This window comes from Hyalella azteca, unplaced genomic scaffold (assembly GCF_000764305.2).
Source record: "Hyalella azteca isolate HAZT.00-mixed unplaced genomic scaffold, Hazt_2.0.2 contig5386, whole genome shotgun sequence".
Classification (NCBI taxonomy): Eukaryota; Metazoa; Arthropoda; class Malacostraca; order Amphipoda; family Hyalellidae; genus Hyalella; species Hyalella azteca.
In genome coordinates, this window is record NW_025935579.1 from 981,743 (window position 1) to 998,468 (window position 16,726).

The 16,726-nt window shown below is 38.7% G+C and overlaps 1 protein-coding gene across 1 annotated transcript in view; it reads left to right on the plus strand.

The window, feature by feature from the left end:
* Positions 1–16,726, plus strand: part of LOC108668927 (probable chitinase 10) — a 54,001-nt gene that overhangs the window by 32,166 nt on the left and 5,109 nt on the right. Inside the window, exons 13-29 of the mRNA XM_047880418.1 lie at positions 7,497–7,711; positions 8,206–8,380; positions 8,632–8,811; positions 8,992–9,203; positions 9,464–9,599; positions 9,756–9,898; positions 10,113–10,298; positions 10,677–10,802; positions 11,070–11,193; positions 11,787–11,939; positions 12,190–12,375; positions 12,850–13,061; positions 13,633–13,768; positions 14,068–14,210; positions 14,939–15,124; positions 15,696–15,821; positions 16,065–16,230. Coding sequence (XP_047736374.1) covers positions 7,497–7,711; positions 8,206–8,380; positions 8,632–8,811; positions 8,992–9,203; positions 9,464–9,599; positions 9,756–9,898; positions 10,113–10,298; positions 10,677–10,802; positions 11,070–11,193; positions 11,787–11,939; positions 12,190–12,375; positions 12,850–13,061; positions 13,633–13,768; positions 14,068–14,210; positions 14,939–15,124; positions 15,696–15,821; positions 16,065–16,230 — 2,805 coding nt within the window. The remainder of the gene's footprint in view (positions 1–7,496; positions 7,712–8,205; positions 8,381–8,631; positions 8,812–8,991; positions 9,204–9,463; positions 9,600–9,755; positions 9,899–10,112; positions 10,299–10,676; positions 10,803–11,069; positions 11,194–11,786; positions 11,940–12,189; positions 12,376–12,849; positions 13,062–13,632; positions 13,769–14,067; positions 14,211–14,938; positions 15,125–15,695; positions 15,822–16,064; positions 16,231–16,726) is intronic.

Genomic DNA, 16,726 nt, shown 5'->3' on the forward strand with positions numbered 1-16,726 from the left:
GGTAGCACACCAAAATCTAGCACATGGGTGTGGACTCCTCCTCCAACAACTTCAGCTACTACGAAAAGAACAACCACATCAACAACCACCACACCTGTGCCCTCAACCACAACGCCTATAACCACAACTCCCTCAACCACGACATGGTGGTGGACACCTCCCCCTACAACAACCAGGACTAGTACGACTACAACGACGACTCAGGCACCTACAACCAGGCCCACAGTACCATCATGGCTGACAACCACCGAACGTCCCGTAACCAGTCGACCTTCTTCGTCATCTGGAGCATCTGCTGGCGACGTTTGCGAGCCAAACGAATTTCATTCTGTCTCTGGCGCTTGTAACAAATTCCTGAGGTACGAACCCCAGAGAACCCAATAAATTCTTCCTTTTATTAAATCCATCGCAAGATTGTCGCCGAATTTTTCTGTAAAATTATCTGTTAGAAAATAAAAGTAGTTGGTGATTCAGGGATGCCACAACTGGTAATCTTTTAGGGGCAATTCCAAGTCCCACTAGAATGGAATAGTTTTTCACGATCTGAAGAAATTAGGGTCCAAGTTTTCACCAAAATCTTGTTAGTAATATAATTTGAAATCGCACTCGAATTTATTTGAGAAAATAACGTGTTTTTTTAAGATGTGAGGGCTTGGTATTTAAAAAACTGTTCAATTAATAACTAGTTATTTTTAATAATGATTTATTATGATTTTAATTGAAATATCGATGGTCATTTTTTCTCGTTTACAGATGCATGCAAGGAAAATTACAAGAATTTAAGTGCGCTCCTCGGCTGCACTGGAATCAAAAAGATAAAATATGCGATTGGCCGGCCGCTGCTGGCTGTGAAGCTGGTGAGCAAACACGAAAACATTTACTGGAACAGTAAAAAACGATTTATGGTCCCTTATTTTATTAAGAATTTATTTTATATGAATGCATGAAATATAAATTTCTATCGAAGAGGCTTGGTTATTACATTTATTACTTTCCTTCAATCAGACACACCTCCAGCATCAACCATCACTGAGAGAACAACCACGCCACGGCCTACTTCTCGGTTAACAACTAGTCGCCCAACAACCAGCTCCCAGACACGCAAGACGACTTTACCTCCAGTGGTAACCACCACATGGTGGTGGAGACCTTCACCCACCACCACCCGCCGACCCTCCACCAGATTCACCACCCTAAGACCCAGCCAACCCTCCACCACTGCGCCCACGTCGGGTCCCTGCAAGTAAGCCTACCTTATATACGAGTATTTGGGTGCTGTACATGCAAAGTTCTACATCCGACCTAGAATATCCGCCATGCGCCTTTTTAGGCTTCTTCTTTGTTCGTCATTTTTTCCTTCCTTTTACTAACCACTTTGCGTCACCTATTGTTCTTTATCATACTTTCCTTTTGCCACTGCAACATCAACAACAACAACAACAACAAAAATATGAACGAAACATACCTAGAACGAGTGTAATCCTTAGCCCAAATACTTAGCATTCTGAGACCCTCTAAATTTTATTCATTTTGAGATGCATAATGTTTTTTCAGTTTAAATACGAGTGAAACATTACACATTCCCTTGCGTACTGTCGATAAACTTTAAACTAGTTCCATCATTAATACAGGGGAGCGTAAAAACCATTTACATTGAGTGACGAACAATACAATTAAAGAGTTAAAGACAATCGTAACAGAAAATAGCCGCAAATTTTACCTTAAATATCAACATTTACAATTATTTTGTTTATTTTTTTCCTGTTTTAGTTCGGTATCACCGTTCTATATTACAAATAACTAAAGAAAGAAACTGTTCTTTCTCTCAGAGCCGGAGGCAAGCTGCCTCACCCCATCGATTGTGGGAAATTCTTGGACTGCTCTGGGGGCGGCGAGTGGGTGTCGCGGGACTGCGCCCCGGGCCTCCACTGGGACCGCGTTCAGAACCTCTGCAACTGGCCCCAGCTGGCCGGGTGTTCCTTCGGTGAGTCCTTTTGTTTGATAACTTAACTGCATTTTAAGATACTCAATTAACTCACTAGTCTCTGTGTCACTCACACAAAAAAGTCTGATAAATGATATGGTCATATGTTCAAAGACTCATATATTTCGAGAGAAGCACGTTTTTTAAATCAAACTTTTTATTTTCTGATTCTGTAGAAACTCCATCCTTGAAGCTTCATAAATCTATTAAGTCTTTCCACTTGTTGCTCACTCTTCAATTTACCGACGCTTAAATATTGATAAAATATAGTCCTCTTCTTTACTTTATTAAATTTAATTCTCCGTGAAATTGCTAATAGGTCTCTCTGTTAGGGCCAGGCCGATAATTCTTGATTTTGATCTTCTCGTGTGCTTGGTAAATGGTTTCCTATCAATTTTTTCGCGTGTAAATTATTATTCATGCTTTCAGACTTCACTTTTTTCTATTCTGCTCACCGCTCATTAGTAGTTTAGTGTTAGTATTAGTGCTACTCAGTGTTATAGCTGTGGCTCGAAGAATCTATATAATAGTAATAATAATATATATACGTTCTCTATCCTGGATTCCCTAAAATACTTCTTGAATGTGAAGCTTGTGTTATAGCAACAAAGATCTTAATATTTTCCCTCTAATAAATGATTGTATAATATATAATTTGATATAACCATACGATAATAACTTTAACATCTTTAAATTAATCCTTACTGTAATAAGATACAATGATACCTGAGTCGCAATGCGGTATTAACAAGACACAAAATGTCCATTGACATAATAAACGAGCGAGTCGCGTATAAATCCTTTAAAAATACTCAGTATCGGATATACTTCATAGTTATAGATATGCTATGGTGAGCAGCTGAAGATCACATGTATAAAAGCGTGGGCATTTACTGCGCTCCTCACTTTAGGAAGCGCTGGGCTAAGAGAACCGTGCATTGCTGCACCGCTCGCCCCTGAGTGTTCAGGTGGAGTGACCCGCAGGGAAGAAGATTGCGTGGGATGCTCGGAGGACCCTTCCTCGCACGCGGGTACTGCACTTAAAGCGTTACAGTTTGACATTTTAATACAGTTTAAGCGTTACAGTTTGAAAACATTTTAAAACATTTTAAGCGTTGCAGTTTGACAACATTTTAATACAGTTTAAGCGTAGCTGTTTGACAACAGCCGGGGAATCATGCTTGAGTTAAGACAATACCGCCAAAGGGCTCGGAGGTTTTTCTCTAATTTTCATCACCAACATATTGACACACAATATCGCTGCCAAATTTATTTTCAGCTTATGATAGTAAAGAGTTTTGTAACTTGTCGTATGAGAGATCGTCTTTGTTACCACGCCTAACATTTCGTTTAGATTACGCCCTGTCAACTTCCAATCGCTTGCTTTGTCAGTTTATGGTTTAATCGGGATAGGCATACGCGTTATGGATTCATTTATTCAATTTTATGGGTCGTTGGTTTTATTCATCAAAGTTAGTCAAATATCTTGATTTGGAGAAGCTCACTGCCCAAAATATTGAGATCTCTACAGTAAAATTCAAATTCATTATCGCAATACTAATGCTTTAAAGGTGATGCATTGTATTGCTGCTTGCTTGCTCCAATGCTGGGAGCTTAAGAAGTTCTATGGACGAGAGCTGGCATCACATTATGCGGTGTTTCATGTCATCGTTGCATCATAAGTTTCCATAGCCTCGTTGGGATGCTTCCTGTTTGCCGGTTTTAAGCTGTGCATTTCTTCGGTATATGACTCGATGTAACAAGTAATGCTTGCGCAAATAATTGGAAAGTGCAAATCTTCTAATTTTAATTTTATGGAGGAGTAATCGGCAACATTTCACTGATAATGAGTTCGTTTCGCTAACATTTGCGATTGCGCTAACTAGCCATATAGCATTTTTTCCGAAAAAAATTTTCAGCGAAATTGGAGGTAAACCAAATACCATGTATTTTGATAACATAATTTTCACATATCACGAGTAGGCTGTCACATGGATGGCGTGTCTATATACATGCGTGTACCTAAGGGAAATTTCTGATTTTCTTAAAATTTAAGTACACCCGTAAAAATAACGGATGTGATACAGAAAAGCAAAAACCATTTCAATTTTTTCAACACTCAAAAACCAATCAGGAGTTTTAAGAGCTTGAACGCACCCATAGAATATAGTGCTTCCAGTTCAATTCAAGTGCACCTAATGTCAGTTCGTTCTTCTTCTTGTATCAATGTATCGTCGAGCATTGTCAGGAATCCATTTGTTCCTTCAAATCATAAATTGAAACTTCTAGAACACTCTTCGGCTTTTTAAATTGCTGGCCTGGCTAATTATTTGCATGTTGCTGTGATTTCAAAGAAGCTTTAATCCCTGCATTTCCTTTCGACCCTTAATCTCTACTTCGAACCAAGCTTTATTGCTATGCATTTCCCTCAGGAGGACACGATTTCATCAATTTTGGACATCATTTTAACTCTCTTTCGAAAAGTGTGAGTTTTGTTTGCGCGAGAGGCAAGACTATTTTCACAGCATGTGTTCGAGGAAGCTGTTTTAAAGCTTCATTGATTATAATGCTGGAGAATGGATTGCCATCCGTTTGGGTAAACGTACAATATTATGAATCATTTAAATTCTCTAAAATAAATCATTCTTAAATTGAAATACTTGTTTTCATCGTGCGGGCAGTTTTTAAACAACAAACAGTAACCGAGGCTCTGAACGAGTCTGGTGCGACCGGATCGAATGGCCAATCCCGAACCTAAATTCAACTGTTTACTTACACTCGACTGTTTTTTTTACACTCAACTGGCTATTTACACTCAACGGGTTATTTACACTCAACTGGTAATATGTACCACAAGTTTAAAAAAATGAGAATCCAGTTTCGCCAATTTACCGTCCGCTCATAGCATATAATGACTGATAATGACCAGTTGTCTTATTCTCTGCACAATTGCAATTTTTTGGGTTAATTTCAAGAATTCAACGAAATTTTAATTTATTTCTTGCAAGTATTTTATAAAAACTCTCCACAGTCCATAGTTGCCCATCAGTACGTTTTTAAACTTCTTGTTTTACTAATTTATGATTTTGTAGATTTTTAAAGAATTTTACTGTGAAAATATGGTTCTGCATTTTCAATTGTGAATTCATTATACGTTATATTTCGGCCAGAAGATTTATTTTCTGGCAGAAAGTTCATTCTAAAATGTTTCGTTTGTCGATAGCAGGACTTCTTCTCTTGCATTTAAAGAAGCTCACCGTGTATCTCCTTTATATGAACCTTGTAAGTAAATGCCTCTGTTCATTACAACTCTATTATCGGTTTGGACTTTAACAATGCTTTCATACTCTTCAGTGTAAAATTGTTACGATGTGTTATATTTAATTCTACTGAAGTTTTTGTTGTTTTTTATATTGTTTACTGTCTAATGGCTTCATATTTTTTGTTGTGTGCTTGACATATTAGTCAAAAATTAATGTGATGAAGTGATGTTTTGTCTTTAGTTTATCTTATCTTATGGAAGTTATCGCTGAATTATTATGTTATTGTGTGACTGTATATCGTCTGTCTACGAAATACATTAGCAGGTTTTTTGAAGAACAACAACAACATTATAATAATAATATATCATATACCTGAATGAATTTTTCTAATTAAATTTTTTATTTTTCAGGTACAATGCTTCCTCAATGATGACGCAAAACCATCAAATTCTTCTGTTGTTTGGCTGTTTTTTCTTTTCTAATCTTCAACTGATTTTCGGTCTCTGTGTAGTTCATCCATTAGAAGCTTTGCTTAATTTACTGTTTCAATGTTTCAAAATTCTTCGCTTTCGATATTTTTACGGGTTCAAAGTAGCACTAAAACGATTTATCACATGAAATTAGTCATGAAACTTTCCGATCCCTCCTTATTTTTCGTGATTTTACTATGAACCATTTTTTCAATTTCACAGTCAATCATAATTTCGCTCTTTCAGATTACAAATTATAACAATCCTTGAGGATATTTCATAAACTTTTAATGCTTGGATTCATAAGGAAACCATTGCGTCCCATAATTTCTTGTAATCAATCACTCAGGTTCTCATAGATGATTTCGCTAATAATCAGCGAAACATGTATTTCCATGAATACAGTGTCAACACAAATAATAAAACAATCCGAATCCTATGTTTTTAGCCGCCCCGTACTAATTCGAAATCAGGTCCAAAATATCTGCATTTAAAAACTAAAGAAAATATTTGACGGACCGAGCCTTATTTCTCGTGCAGAGTTCCCACAAATACTCATTACCATAAAGTCTGCTCACTGCGCCGCGAAAATCGTTTCTTAACACATGATCCCATTCATAATATATAGACAATCTGTCAATTTACATCCCATTTATCCTAATTATAAATTCACATATTGGACCAAACTTCGTTTTAGTGCCTACTAAATGCATGGTAATGTCTCGCTCTCACTTATGCACGTGCCTTAACAAATTTTTACGTCTTGAATCATCCGCTGATAAGCTTTTGTAATTTTTTGCTGTCGCCGCCATTCATTTGTTTGGTTTGAGTTATTGTTTTACTGGTATTGTGCCTTGACGTGATGTTAACTATTAAGGATTAAGGGTTTTGATGTTATGAAACTTGTTATTAAAAAAATTTATTTTATAGGTATGAGTATTTTACAAATTTTGTTTTCTAAATGCAAAATCAATCAGAATAGGAGAACTTAATTATTTTCAAGGACTTTTTTACTAATGTTAGTTTCATTGATTTTTCCACAACTGCTCGGCAAAGGCACTTGTACTTCTTTCAACGTCTAAAACTCTGCACATTATTGTTGACTCTGGCACTCTGGCCTTTTATATAACGGTGTGATTTTAATCTATTCTCTACATTCATGTTGACATCAATATTAGATTTCTATTTTAGAGAAATGGAATTAATTTTAAAAAGAGTATCATTGTTCGATTCAAACAGCCCTACATTTTAAGGACTCTACAGCTTTGAAAAAGTTCCTTCAAAAGTGAATGATCGTAGATTAATTTATATCTGTTAACAGTACGATAGCATCTCATTCAAAAACGGTACTATGTTCCTAAATGAATTATAAATTATTCCTAATAACTAGTGTAAATACAGAGATGTTCGTTGAAGGTTCAAACAAAGAGCGATTCTTTTAAACATTTAATTTTACATTCACATTCCTGCTATGCGATGTATACAATTGAAGTGTATGATTTTTGCTCTCATGAGTTATATGCACATTTTTTAGTTCTGCATTGTCACTGCTGCAGAGATTGTCACACCTTTTCACTGATAATTTTTTACTACAAATTATTGTTCAGTTTTACACTGGAACACTTTTTTTCTTGAACGCAAGTACAATTTCTTTAGAATTTTATTTTTTTTGCTCAAAAATCGCTTCGATCACTCTCATGCACAATACTCACATATCGTCCATATCAACAGCTGGATTAATCTTATTATTAAAATCCTGTTCATTAATTGTGTTTTCAGGCACCCGCGAGACGGATGTTTCAACTCCATCAACTGAGCCAAGCGTGGCGACCCAGACGAGGGTGACGACCCAGCCAAGCCTGACGACGATGTCCTTGTCGTGTTCCCCCGAGGGCTCGTACCAGCACGACCCCTCAGACTGCAGCTCCTACTACCTCTGTGTGCACGGCAGCCTCAACCGCTTCACCTGCCAGTCGCCGCTCCTCTGGAATAAGGTACAATCACTTGACATTTTTATTACTTAATTAGCTATCTACTTTACTTTTAATCATTTTTCCAATTTTACAACCAATCGTAATTTAGTTGTTTCAGATTGTAAATTATTATTGTAAAAGTGAAAATCCTTTGAATCTAAGATTTCACGTGAAGTTAGATCGTACTCAATGAAGATCTTACGCTCGAGAAGTTTATTATAAAACCTAAACACGGTTCAGTTATTAATGCAGGTACGAAATTATGCAAATAAAAGTAATGTATACGAAGAGATCGTTACTTGTCACGCTACATCTGTGAACAATCGGAAAGATAATACTTTGATATCGCTTTTTTCATATATTCATGTATTACACATAGTCCTATTTACTATTGATTTTGAAGTAAGCAAGTAAGCGTTTTTCAACATAAATTTAAGTGTTGAGAAAACATGAATATGCGTTTTGCTGTAGTTATGTGTTTCAATACTTAATGATATTGTTTATCTTTTATTTAGATTAAGAACATTTGCGACTGGCCCAAGAGTGTTAACTGCCAAATAACCGATGGTGGTGGTGGAGGCGCTTCGGCTCCCTCGTCAGGAGTTACCTCGAGTGACGTCCCTCAAGTGACCACCCCGCCTCCCGCACCCGTCGAGCTGGAACCCGTGCAGGGTGAAGGCTCGTTATCAAGTGGGTCGTAGTGACCTGCACATAAACGCCAGTCCTAAATAGAATTAATATAAGGACTGGTGTTTGTAAGATTGTCAATATGAACGTGAGAAAAAGTGCTCTAATTAAGGAAAGAGTTGTGGTTTGACCGAAATGATTGCCAGAATTAGAATAATGTTCTGTGAGGAAATGTTAACGCCATACAGAACTGCTAAGCGTATAATTTCTTTAAAAGCGGTCATAATTTTCCAAATTTTATTTTGCTATACCAGAGGACTACATGGTGGTGTGCTACTTCACAAACTGGGCCTGGTACCGGCCTGGTATTGGCAAGTACACACCAGACGACATCGACCCGACAATCTGTACTCACATCGTGTACGGCTTCGCGGTGCTGGACTACAGCAACCTCATCATCAAGCCTCACGACTCGTGGGCTGACCTCGATAACAGTCAGTACTAAAATTATGCCTACGAATCATTCTTCACAAATTCAAATATGAGTCGTTCATGAATGGTTAGTCAGGAGGTACGCTTAAAATATCGTGTAGGTTGTAGAATACCTTATGCGTTATTCTTCATTAACATGCGATATCTCATGAGAGCATTTTTGACCGAGTATTGTTTTACAGATTTCTATGGGAAGGTTACGGCCCTAAAGAAACGAGGCATTAAAGTGACAGTCGCTATCGGAGGTTGGAATGACTCAGCAGGCGACAAGTACAGTCGCTTGGTGAACAACCCAACGGCCAGGCGGAAGTTCATCGAACACGTCATCGAGTTCATCACGAAGCACGACTTTGACGGCCTCGACTTGGACTGGGAGTATCCCAAGTGCTGGCAGGTGAGAAAAATAAATTTTCTATCGTCACATGTGGGCCGTGATGAATTACGTAGATTGATACTTTTTTCTCGTGCTTGATCGATAGGTACAAAAATTCTTAATTACTCTTTTTAAATTTCGGTAATGTTATTTCGTGAATTTCGAACTGCTTTACTTTATCTTAATTTCAGGCAATATATTATTTTTTGAAGGTAAATAAAAAATGTCAATCAGCAAAAGAAAGTAATGAAAATAAAATAACCTTCTATTTCTTGTGTCAGGTGGACTGCAACAAAGGCCCAGCTACAGACAAGCAGGCGTTCGCTGACTGGGTGAGGGAGCTGAGCGAAGCCTTCAAGCCCAGAGGCCTGCTGCTCTCGGCCGCCGTCTCGCCCAGCAAGAAAGTCATTGACGAAGGTGTGTTTCTAAATACCATTGAAAAAATAAGTTCTCATTCGCTAACAATAAAGGAAAAATTACATTGTAATTTTCGTTCTGTGAAGAGATTGTAAATTTTGCATCTTCTACAATTTAAGTTTTTTAATATGTTCGATCTCATTGTTTGTGGTAAAGGCTACGACGTACCTGCACTGAACCGCTACCTGGACTGGATCGCTGTGATGACTTACGACTACCACGGCCAGTGGGACAAGAAGACTGGCCACGTGGCGCCCATGTACTACCACCCTGAAGACGACATCGATTACTTCAACATGGTACAATATTCATAGATTATTTCATGTTCAATATCCAACCTTGTGAATTATAATAAAAAATACTACGATGGCAACCATGAGGTCTCATCGAAACTATTAGTTAAATCTGTTCATTACTATTTACTCTCTTATTTTTTTAATGTATAATTTTCTTACATTTAAGCAACGACGTTGTCTATTTGTTCAATTTAACAAATATCTTACGTCTCCTCAGGACTTCACAATCCGCTATTGGCTGGAGCAAGGAGCGACCCTGGACAAGCTGGTGCTGGGCATGCCGATGTATGGGCAGTCGTTCACCCTCAACAACCCCTCAGTGAACGGCCTCAACGCCCCCGCCCGCTCGGGGGGCACCGCTGGCGAGTTCACGCGCGCCAAGGGCTTCCTCGCCTACTACGAGGTACTATGCTTGAAAATAGTTGAAATATATTACTCTCGCAATTGATACTGCAGTATGTCTAAAAATTTAATTTTTATTCATGACGTTATTTGCCTCAATTTTTTAAAGGATTTTTCCCACTAATTTCTCATTATAATCATTCATTTTCTTCGGTATAATGAAAAAGGTCATGCATCTTTCCCAACGTATCAGAGTACAAAAAAAATCAGCCTATGTCATAAAAAAATATTCAGCCCAGTTCGAAATTCTCAGAATTAAATTTTCATTTTCGCTCCTCAATAATAAATCACACAAACTTTTAAATGAATTATCCTACATATTCTTGGAACATTAGGCATTTGATATCTTTATGACATTATTATGAGTGTCCCGACCCAGATCTGCGACCGCGTGCGCAACGGAGGCTGGACGGTCGTCAAGGACCCGGAGGGCAGGATGGGCCCGTATGCCTACTCAGGAGACCAGTGGGTCTCCTACGATGATGTCGAAACTATCAGGAAAAAGGTATAAACTTACACCATATGAGCTCTCTAAAAATTTAAATTATTTCTAACAATTTAGAAAAGTTCAATAAGAGTTGTGGATTGCATCAAGAACCGCCATCGCGAAGAAAAGATTTTTAGTGTTACACATACGTATATGATTGTGAGAATATTTTTCGAGGTTGTATTCTTTAATAAATAGCATCAAAATTGAGTCATAACTTGCCTGAACTCACCTATAATTAAAGGCGTAACTAAATTAAAGTATAATTAAACCCTGCCATCTCAGGCGCAGTACATCCGCGACAAGGGGCTGGCAGGAGGCATGGTCTGGGCTCTCGACCTCGACGACTTCAGGAACCGGTGTGGCCAGGGGGCGCACCCACTAATGAACACCATCAAGAGTGTGCTGGGTGAGTGATGGGCCATCAAGAGTGTGCTGGGTGAGTGATGGGCCATCAAGAGTGTGCTGGGTGAGTGATGGGCCATCTGTGAGTGATGGGTCATCAAGAGTGTGCTGGGTAAGTGATGGGCCATCAAGAGTGTGCTGGGTGAGTGATGGGCCATCAAGAGTGTGCTGGGTGAGCGATGGGTCATCAAGAGTGTGCTGGGTGAGTGATGGGTCATCAAGAGTGTGCTGGGGAGTAAAAAAAAAGGTCATCAAAAGTGGGCTGGGGAGTAAATAGATAAAATGTAATAAAAAATATCAAAAATATCATATCATCAAAAATAGGCTAGGGGAGTGCTGGGTCATCAAGGCTTGCTGGGTGAGTAGTGGGTCATCAAAAGTGTGCTAGCTGAGTGATGGGTGATGAAGAATTTGCTGGGTGAGTGATGTGTCATCAAGAGTGTATTGGGTGAGGGATGGGTAGTGTTTGGTAGTGCAGCTCGCCTTAAGGAATGTCTGAGATTTCGTAACCGGCCACTATTCTACTATCCCTCACATTCTAAGTAAGTTGCAACGAGAATTTCATTTCCATTTATTTCGGGTATCTTTTTCTGGCAGGCCCCCCACGAGGAGCCGCGGTAACACTCCCAGGTTCCGTTCAACCCACACGGCGGCCGCCACCACCCCCCACACCCCAGCCGTCTTCCACGACCCCCAGACTCAGTGACTCCACGGCCGTTACTTCCTCACCCACCGTCCCACGACCTGCGGGTGCGTTCCTTCGATGAGGGTTTTTGCTAAGCATAGCCAAGGAACTTTATTGGAAATAGTTCAGGCTGCAATCAAGCTAAACGCTTTAATTTTGCTTTATTTAAACGCCAACTATTTCTTTAGCTGGAATTTATAGCTTAGTTTGCTCTGATTTTGCGCCAGGAATAACAGTCATTAGGGAAATGTAATTTCAAGTGTCATAGGAAGAATTTGAATTAGTCTCTTAAAATAATATTACTATTATGTGCAGACGACGGCGAGTTCAAAGTCGTGTGCTACTTCACGAACTGGGCTTGGTACCGCCAAGGCGAAGGCAAGTACAAGCCCGAGGACATCGACTCGTCTCTGTGCACGCACATCGTCTATGGCTTCGCTGTGCTCGACAGCAGCAGGCTTCTCATCAAGCCCCATGACACCTGGGCGGACTTCGACAATAGTGAGCAGACCACAGCATAATTTTATTTATGTTGAATTATTTACTAATCTATGTAATATTATTTATTGATATTTGAAATAAAGAAGAAATGTTAATCTGTATATCTTGGGGCTTAAAATTTATTTAGCTGTGTTTGGTTCAGCATCGCATTCAAAACGGAAGTGAAAACATAATTTCAACGTGCAGAATATGGCTAATCTGTAGCCAATAAATTGCACCAAATTCCTTGAGATTTCACGCCTAAATAAATCCGTTTATTACGCCTCTTACTCCTTAGAAGGGGTAAGAATAAATTACAACCCGTAAGAAATTACGTCTCGTGATTCTCTAAATTCATGCATCATAGAACTCCTTATTTGGACTGTGAATTGAATCTACCGTCATTAGCTTCCCAGGATGTTCTGAAATATTTAATATAAAAATTTCGCACTGCTTTCAATGCAATAATTCATGACTAGTACTTCCCACCGCCAGAGTTCTACGAGAAGGTCACAAGTCATCGCTCTAAAGGAACTAAGGTTCTCATCGCCATCGGCGGCTGGAACGACTCGCTGGGCAGCAAGTACAGCAAACTAGTCAACAACCCAAGCGCAAGACAAAAGTTCACTGAACATGTTCTCAAGTTTATCCTCGAGCACAACTTTGATGGACTTGATCTGGACTGGGAGTACCCGGTTTGCTGGCAGGTACTGTGCATTAAGTTTTTGTTTTCTTCTGTTTCTTGCTTTGTTTTCAAGTCAAGTTTATTCTATTTAGGCAATCTCCTTTTTTTTTTGATGTGCTTATTTTTTTCATACCGCTTATTGTTTATCTAAGATATTTCTGTTGTTAAATTTCTTAGCAATGATTAATTCTGTCTTTCGTACATCGAATCAGGCTTTTGATTTTATTTTTCAAGGATAAACGATGCTAGGCTCTTTATGGGCTGTAATCGTTGAGTTAGAAAAAGATAACACTTCAAGTTAATGGCCTTTCTGTTTGTGGTATCAATGTCACAAAAAGTTTGATATGCGTAACTTAGGAAAATTTTGTATTTTTATTTTGTACCTGTACACTAGAGCAGTCTTATACCCACCAAGTGCTCATATAACTTACAAGAATAATTTGTTTTTCTTCTACCAGTGACGTTCAATGATCTTGCCAAATAGCTCAATCACGAGCGCATAGCCAGCAACTTATAAAAATATTATTTGCTAATATTTAACTAAATAACTACTGTATGGTATAAATTTTACTATGTGTTTCGTTGCATGGCAGGTTGACTGCAAGAAAGGCCCGGCCTCGGACAAGCAGGCATTCAGTGCGTGGATCATGGAGCTGCACGCGGCCTTCCAGCCTCACGGTCTGCTGCTCTCTGCCGCCGTCTCGCCCAGCAACAAGGTCATCGATGCAGGTATAATAGCAGCAAAATGTTTATAATTGCTCTTTGAATGTTAAAAATATTTATATTAGAGTATGCAATACGTTCGTATATTGGTTAAATGTTTACTTTTTTAAAAGTTGAATTGATCAACCTTCTTAAGGAACGTCTTTCTTGAAGCGTGTGATTTTATATAATTCATCATCCCATGGTTGTAAAAACATTATATTGTATAAATTCTATGCTAGTTCAGTTCCTACAAAATAGATTTGACCATATCTGCCCCGTTTTACTGGCTTTAATCCCGTTATGGCTTATTTTCTTTGAACTAGGCTACGAAATCCCAATTCTGAACCGCTACCTGGATTGGATCGCTGTGATGACTTACGACTACCACGGCCAGTGGGACAAGAAGACTGGCCACGTGGCGCCCATGTACCGACACCCTGACACCACCAACGAGTTCTTCAATACGGTTAGAAGAGCTACTTCCTTCAAATCATTCTTTTTATTAAACTTGCCCTTTCCTAAACTCCTAGTACTGCTATTATTAACAATTACTATCTTGTTTATATTAATTTGAATAACTTTCATTGCAATGCTATTATGAGAGCTGGGAAATTTAAAACACATTTTTAAAGAAAGGGATGCAAAATTCGTTCACTTTCTGTTTAGTGTTAAATCCAGCACACTAAAAATGTTATAATCAGTCTAGGGAAGCTGATCTAGCTGAGTCCATTAATACGTAATTACACAATCCCCCTAGATGATAGAAGTTGATTGAACGATCATTTTGTGGGTTTCAATTCAGTCCACTCCGTGTCAACTTTTGGTAAAAAGTTATAATAACATTAACGTCTTTAATGCGTGCCGCAGAACTCTACAATCTCAACAGACCAGAGGGATACATAATAATTCGAATTTCTTCCCCGCTAATAGAGCTCTATAAGAGCCTCTAAAAGATGGAAAGATAAATAGTAATTTGGGACTTGGTTTTTTTCAATAAAACTCCACGATCCCCTAAATGCTGGGAGGAAACATAAAAATTTAAGACTTCTTTATTTCAATCGAACATTCTGATCCACTACTGACTAGTAGTATACATAATAATTTGACACTTGCTTCTCTCCTAAAGAACTCTACGATCCACTCAACAGGGTGAATTCTGCATCATAATTTAAGATTTTCTCTTTCCAATTAAAGAACTTCACGATCCACTACTGGCTTGAGGGAGGAGCGGACCGCAAGAAGCTGGTCATGGGCATGCCGATGTACGGGCAGTCCTTCACCCTCGCCCAGGCGGCTGACAACAGCCTCAACCAGAAGTCCTACGGCGGTGGAGAGGCCGGCTCCTACACCAGGGCCCAGGGCTTCCTAGCGTACTATGAGGTCTCTTTCAGTTACATCCGTTTTGATTGTGAATTAAGAACTCGAAAATCAAAATATTTGTTTTTGATTCTATTCGAGTTTAACTTGGGGTATTATAATTCTAGGTAAAAATTCTTGAGTGGATTTAATGGGTAAATCACTGACTTGTAAATGATTTCGTAGCTGCAGAGAGATAGACAGGCATTGAAGAATCAGAATAAACTATTATAGAAAATAAGGGCCTTTTAAATGTTGCAAGAGATTAGGTCTATCAAATTTAACATGTTGCAATCCAAGCCTTGAGGAGATTATAAAAAATATAACTCAGTACTCACTGCAGTGAGTGACAGAGAGCGCATTTTCTCGTCGACGAAAACTTGAGGTCACGGACAGACGGACAGACAGACAGCCAGACAGACAAACAGATAGACAGACAGACAGACAGACAGACAGACAGACGGACATGATGAGCACAATAGTGAATTTTTTCAATAAATGAGAAAATGCGCTAAAAATGAGCGATTTCCCTTTATTAAGTTGTTACAAGTTAGTGTCATGTCTCCATGTGGTAAAACGGAATTTTTTATTTTAGATATGCTACAAAATCAAGAACCAGGGCTGGACGGTGGTGCGGGACCCGCTGGGTACGATGGGTCCCTACGCATACCGAGGCAACCAGTGGGTGGGCTTCGATGACGTCGGCGTCATCAGGTACAAGGTTCGTGTTCTTACCACCGCATCTAGGGAAGAAAATTTTTTCCGAAATAGAGACTCTAGAACATTCGTGATCTGAGCTGACGCAGAAGTTTTAATATACGTATTTTCTAGAAGTTAGCTGTGGAAATCCTGCGTAGTTATTGTTTGATGATTGTGTCAAATAATTAAATTACAATCACAGTTCTAATTATTCCATAATTATCTCGACGTATTTTTGATCATTTTAATTTCATTTCTCGCGCAGTCGGAGTACATTAAGCAGATGGGCTTGGGTGGCGGCATGATCTGGGCTCTGGACTTGGACGATTTCCGTGACCGCTGTGGGTGTGAGAAGCATCCGCTACTGCGGACCATCAATAGAGTCCTGCGGAACTACCCTATTCCTGACCCTGACTGTCCAACCCTCGGAGGTGAGGTCCCTAACCCATAACGCAGTAAACGATAAATTCGAAGGCGTAGAAGTATTTGATTAAAGTCTGCTGCGTAGCCACTTTCCATCAAAATAATATTAACTTGATGTGCCACCCGGGCAAAGTGAATGTTATTATCAAAATAACGTTTGAATTTATCACACGTGCAATCACTCAGTAAAGATATAGACTTGGAAAAGGAATATTTTGGACGCTTGATTAAATGAGTACTTTTATTCTTATTCATTTTAAAAACTCTTCTTATATTGCTACTTTTTTCAACTTAACAATGGTTCAACGTTGTTATCATATTTAATCCTGTTTTTTTTTTTCTAAATCGTGAATTTTGACTTAGGTCATAGTTACTGTAAAAATTCATAACTTTACAGTAGTTTTATTAGTCAAGTAAACCTTTATCGATTGAAATGCTCTACCTCTGCTTAATAGACCAAGAAATGATTTTTTAGTGGGAGTGATTTTTAAACGATCGGAAAAG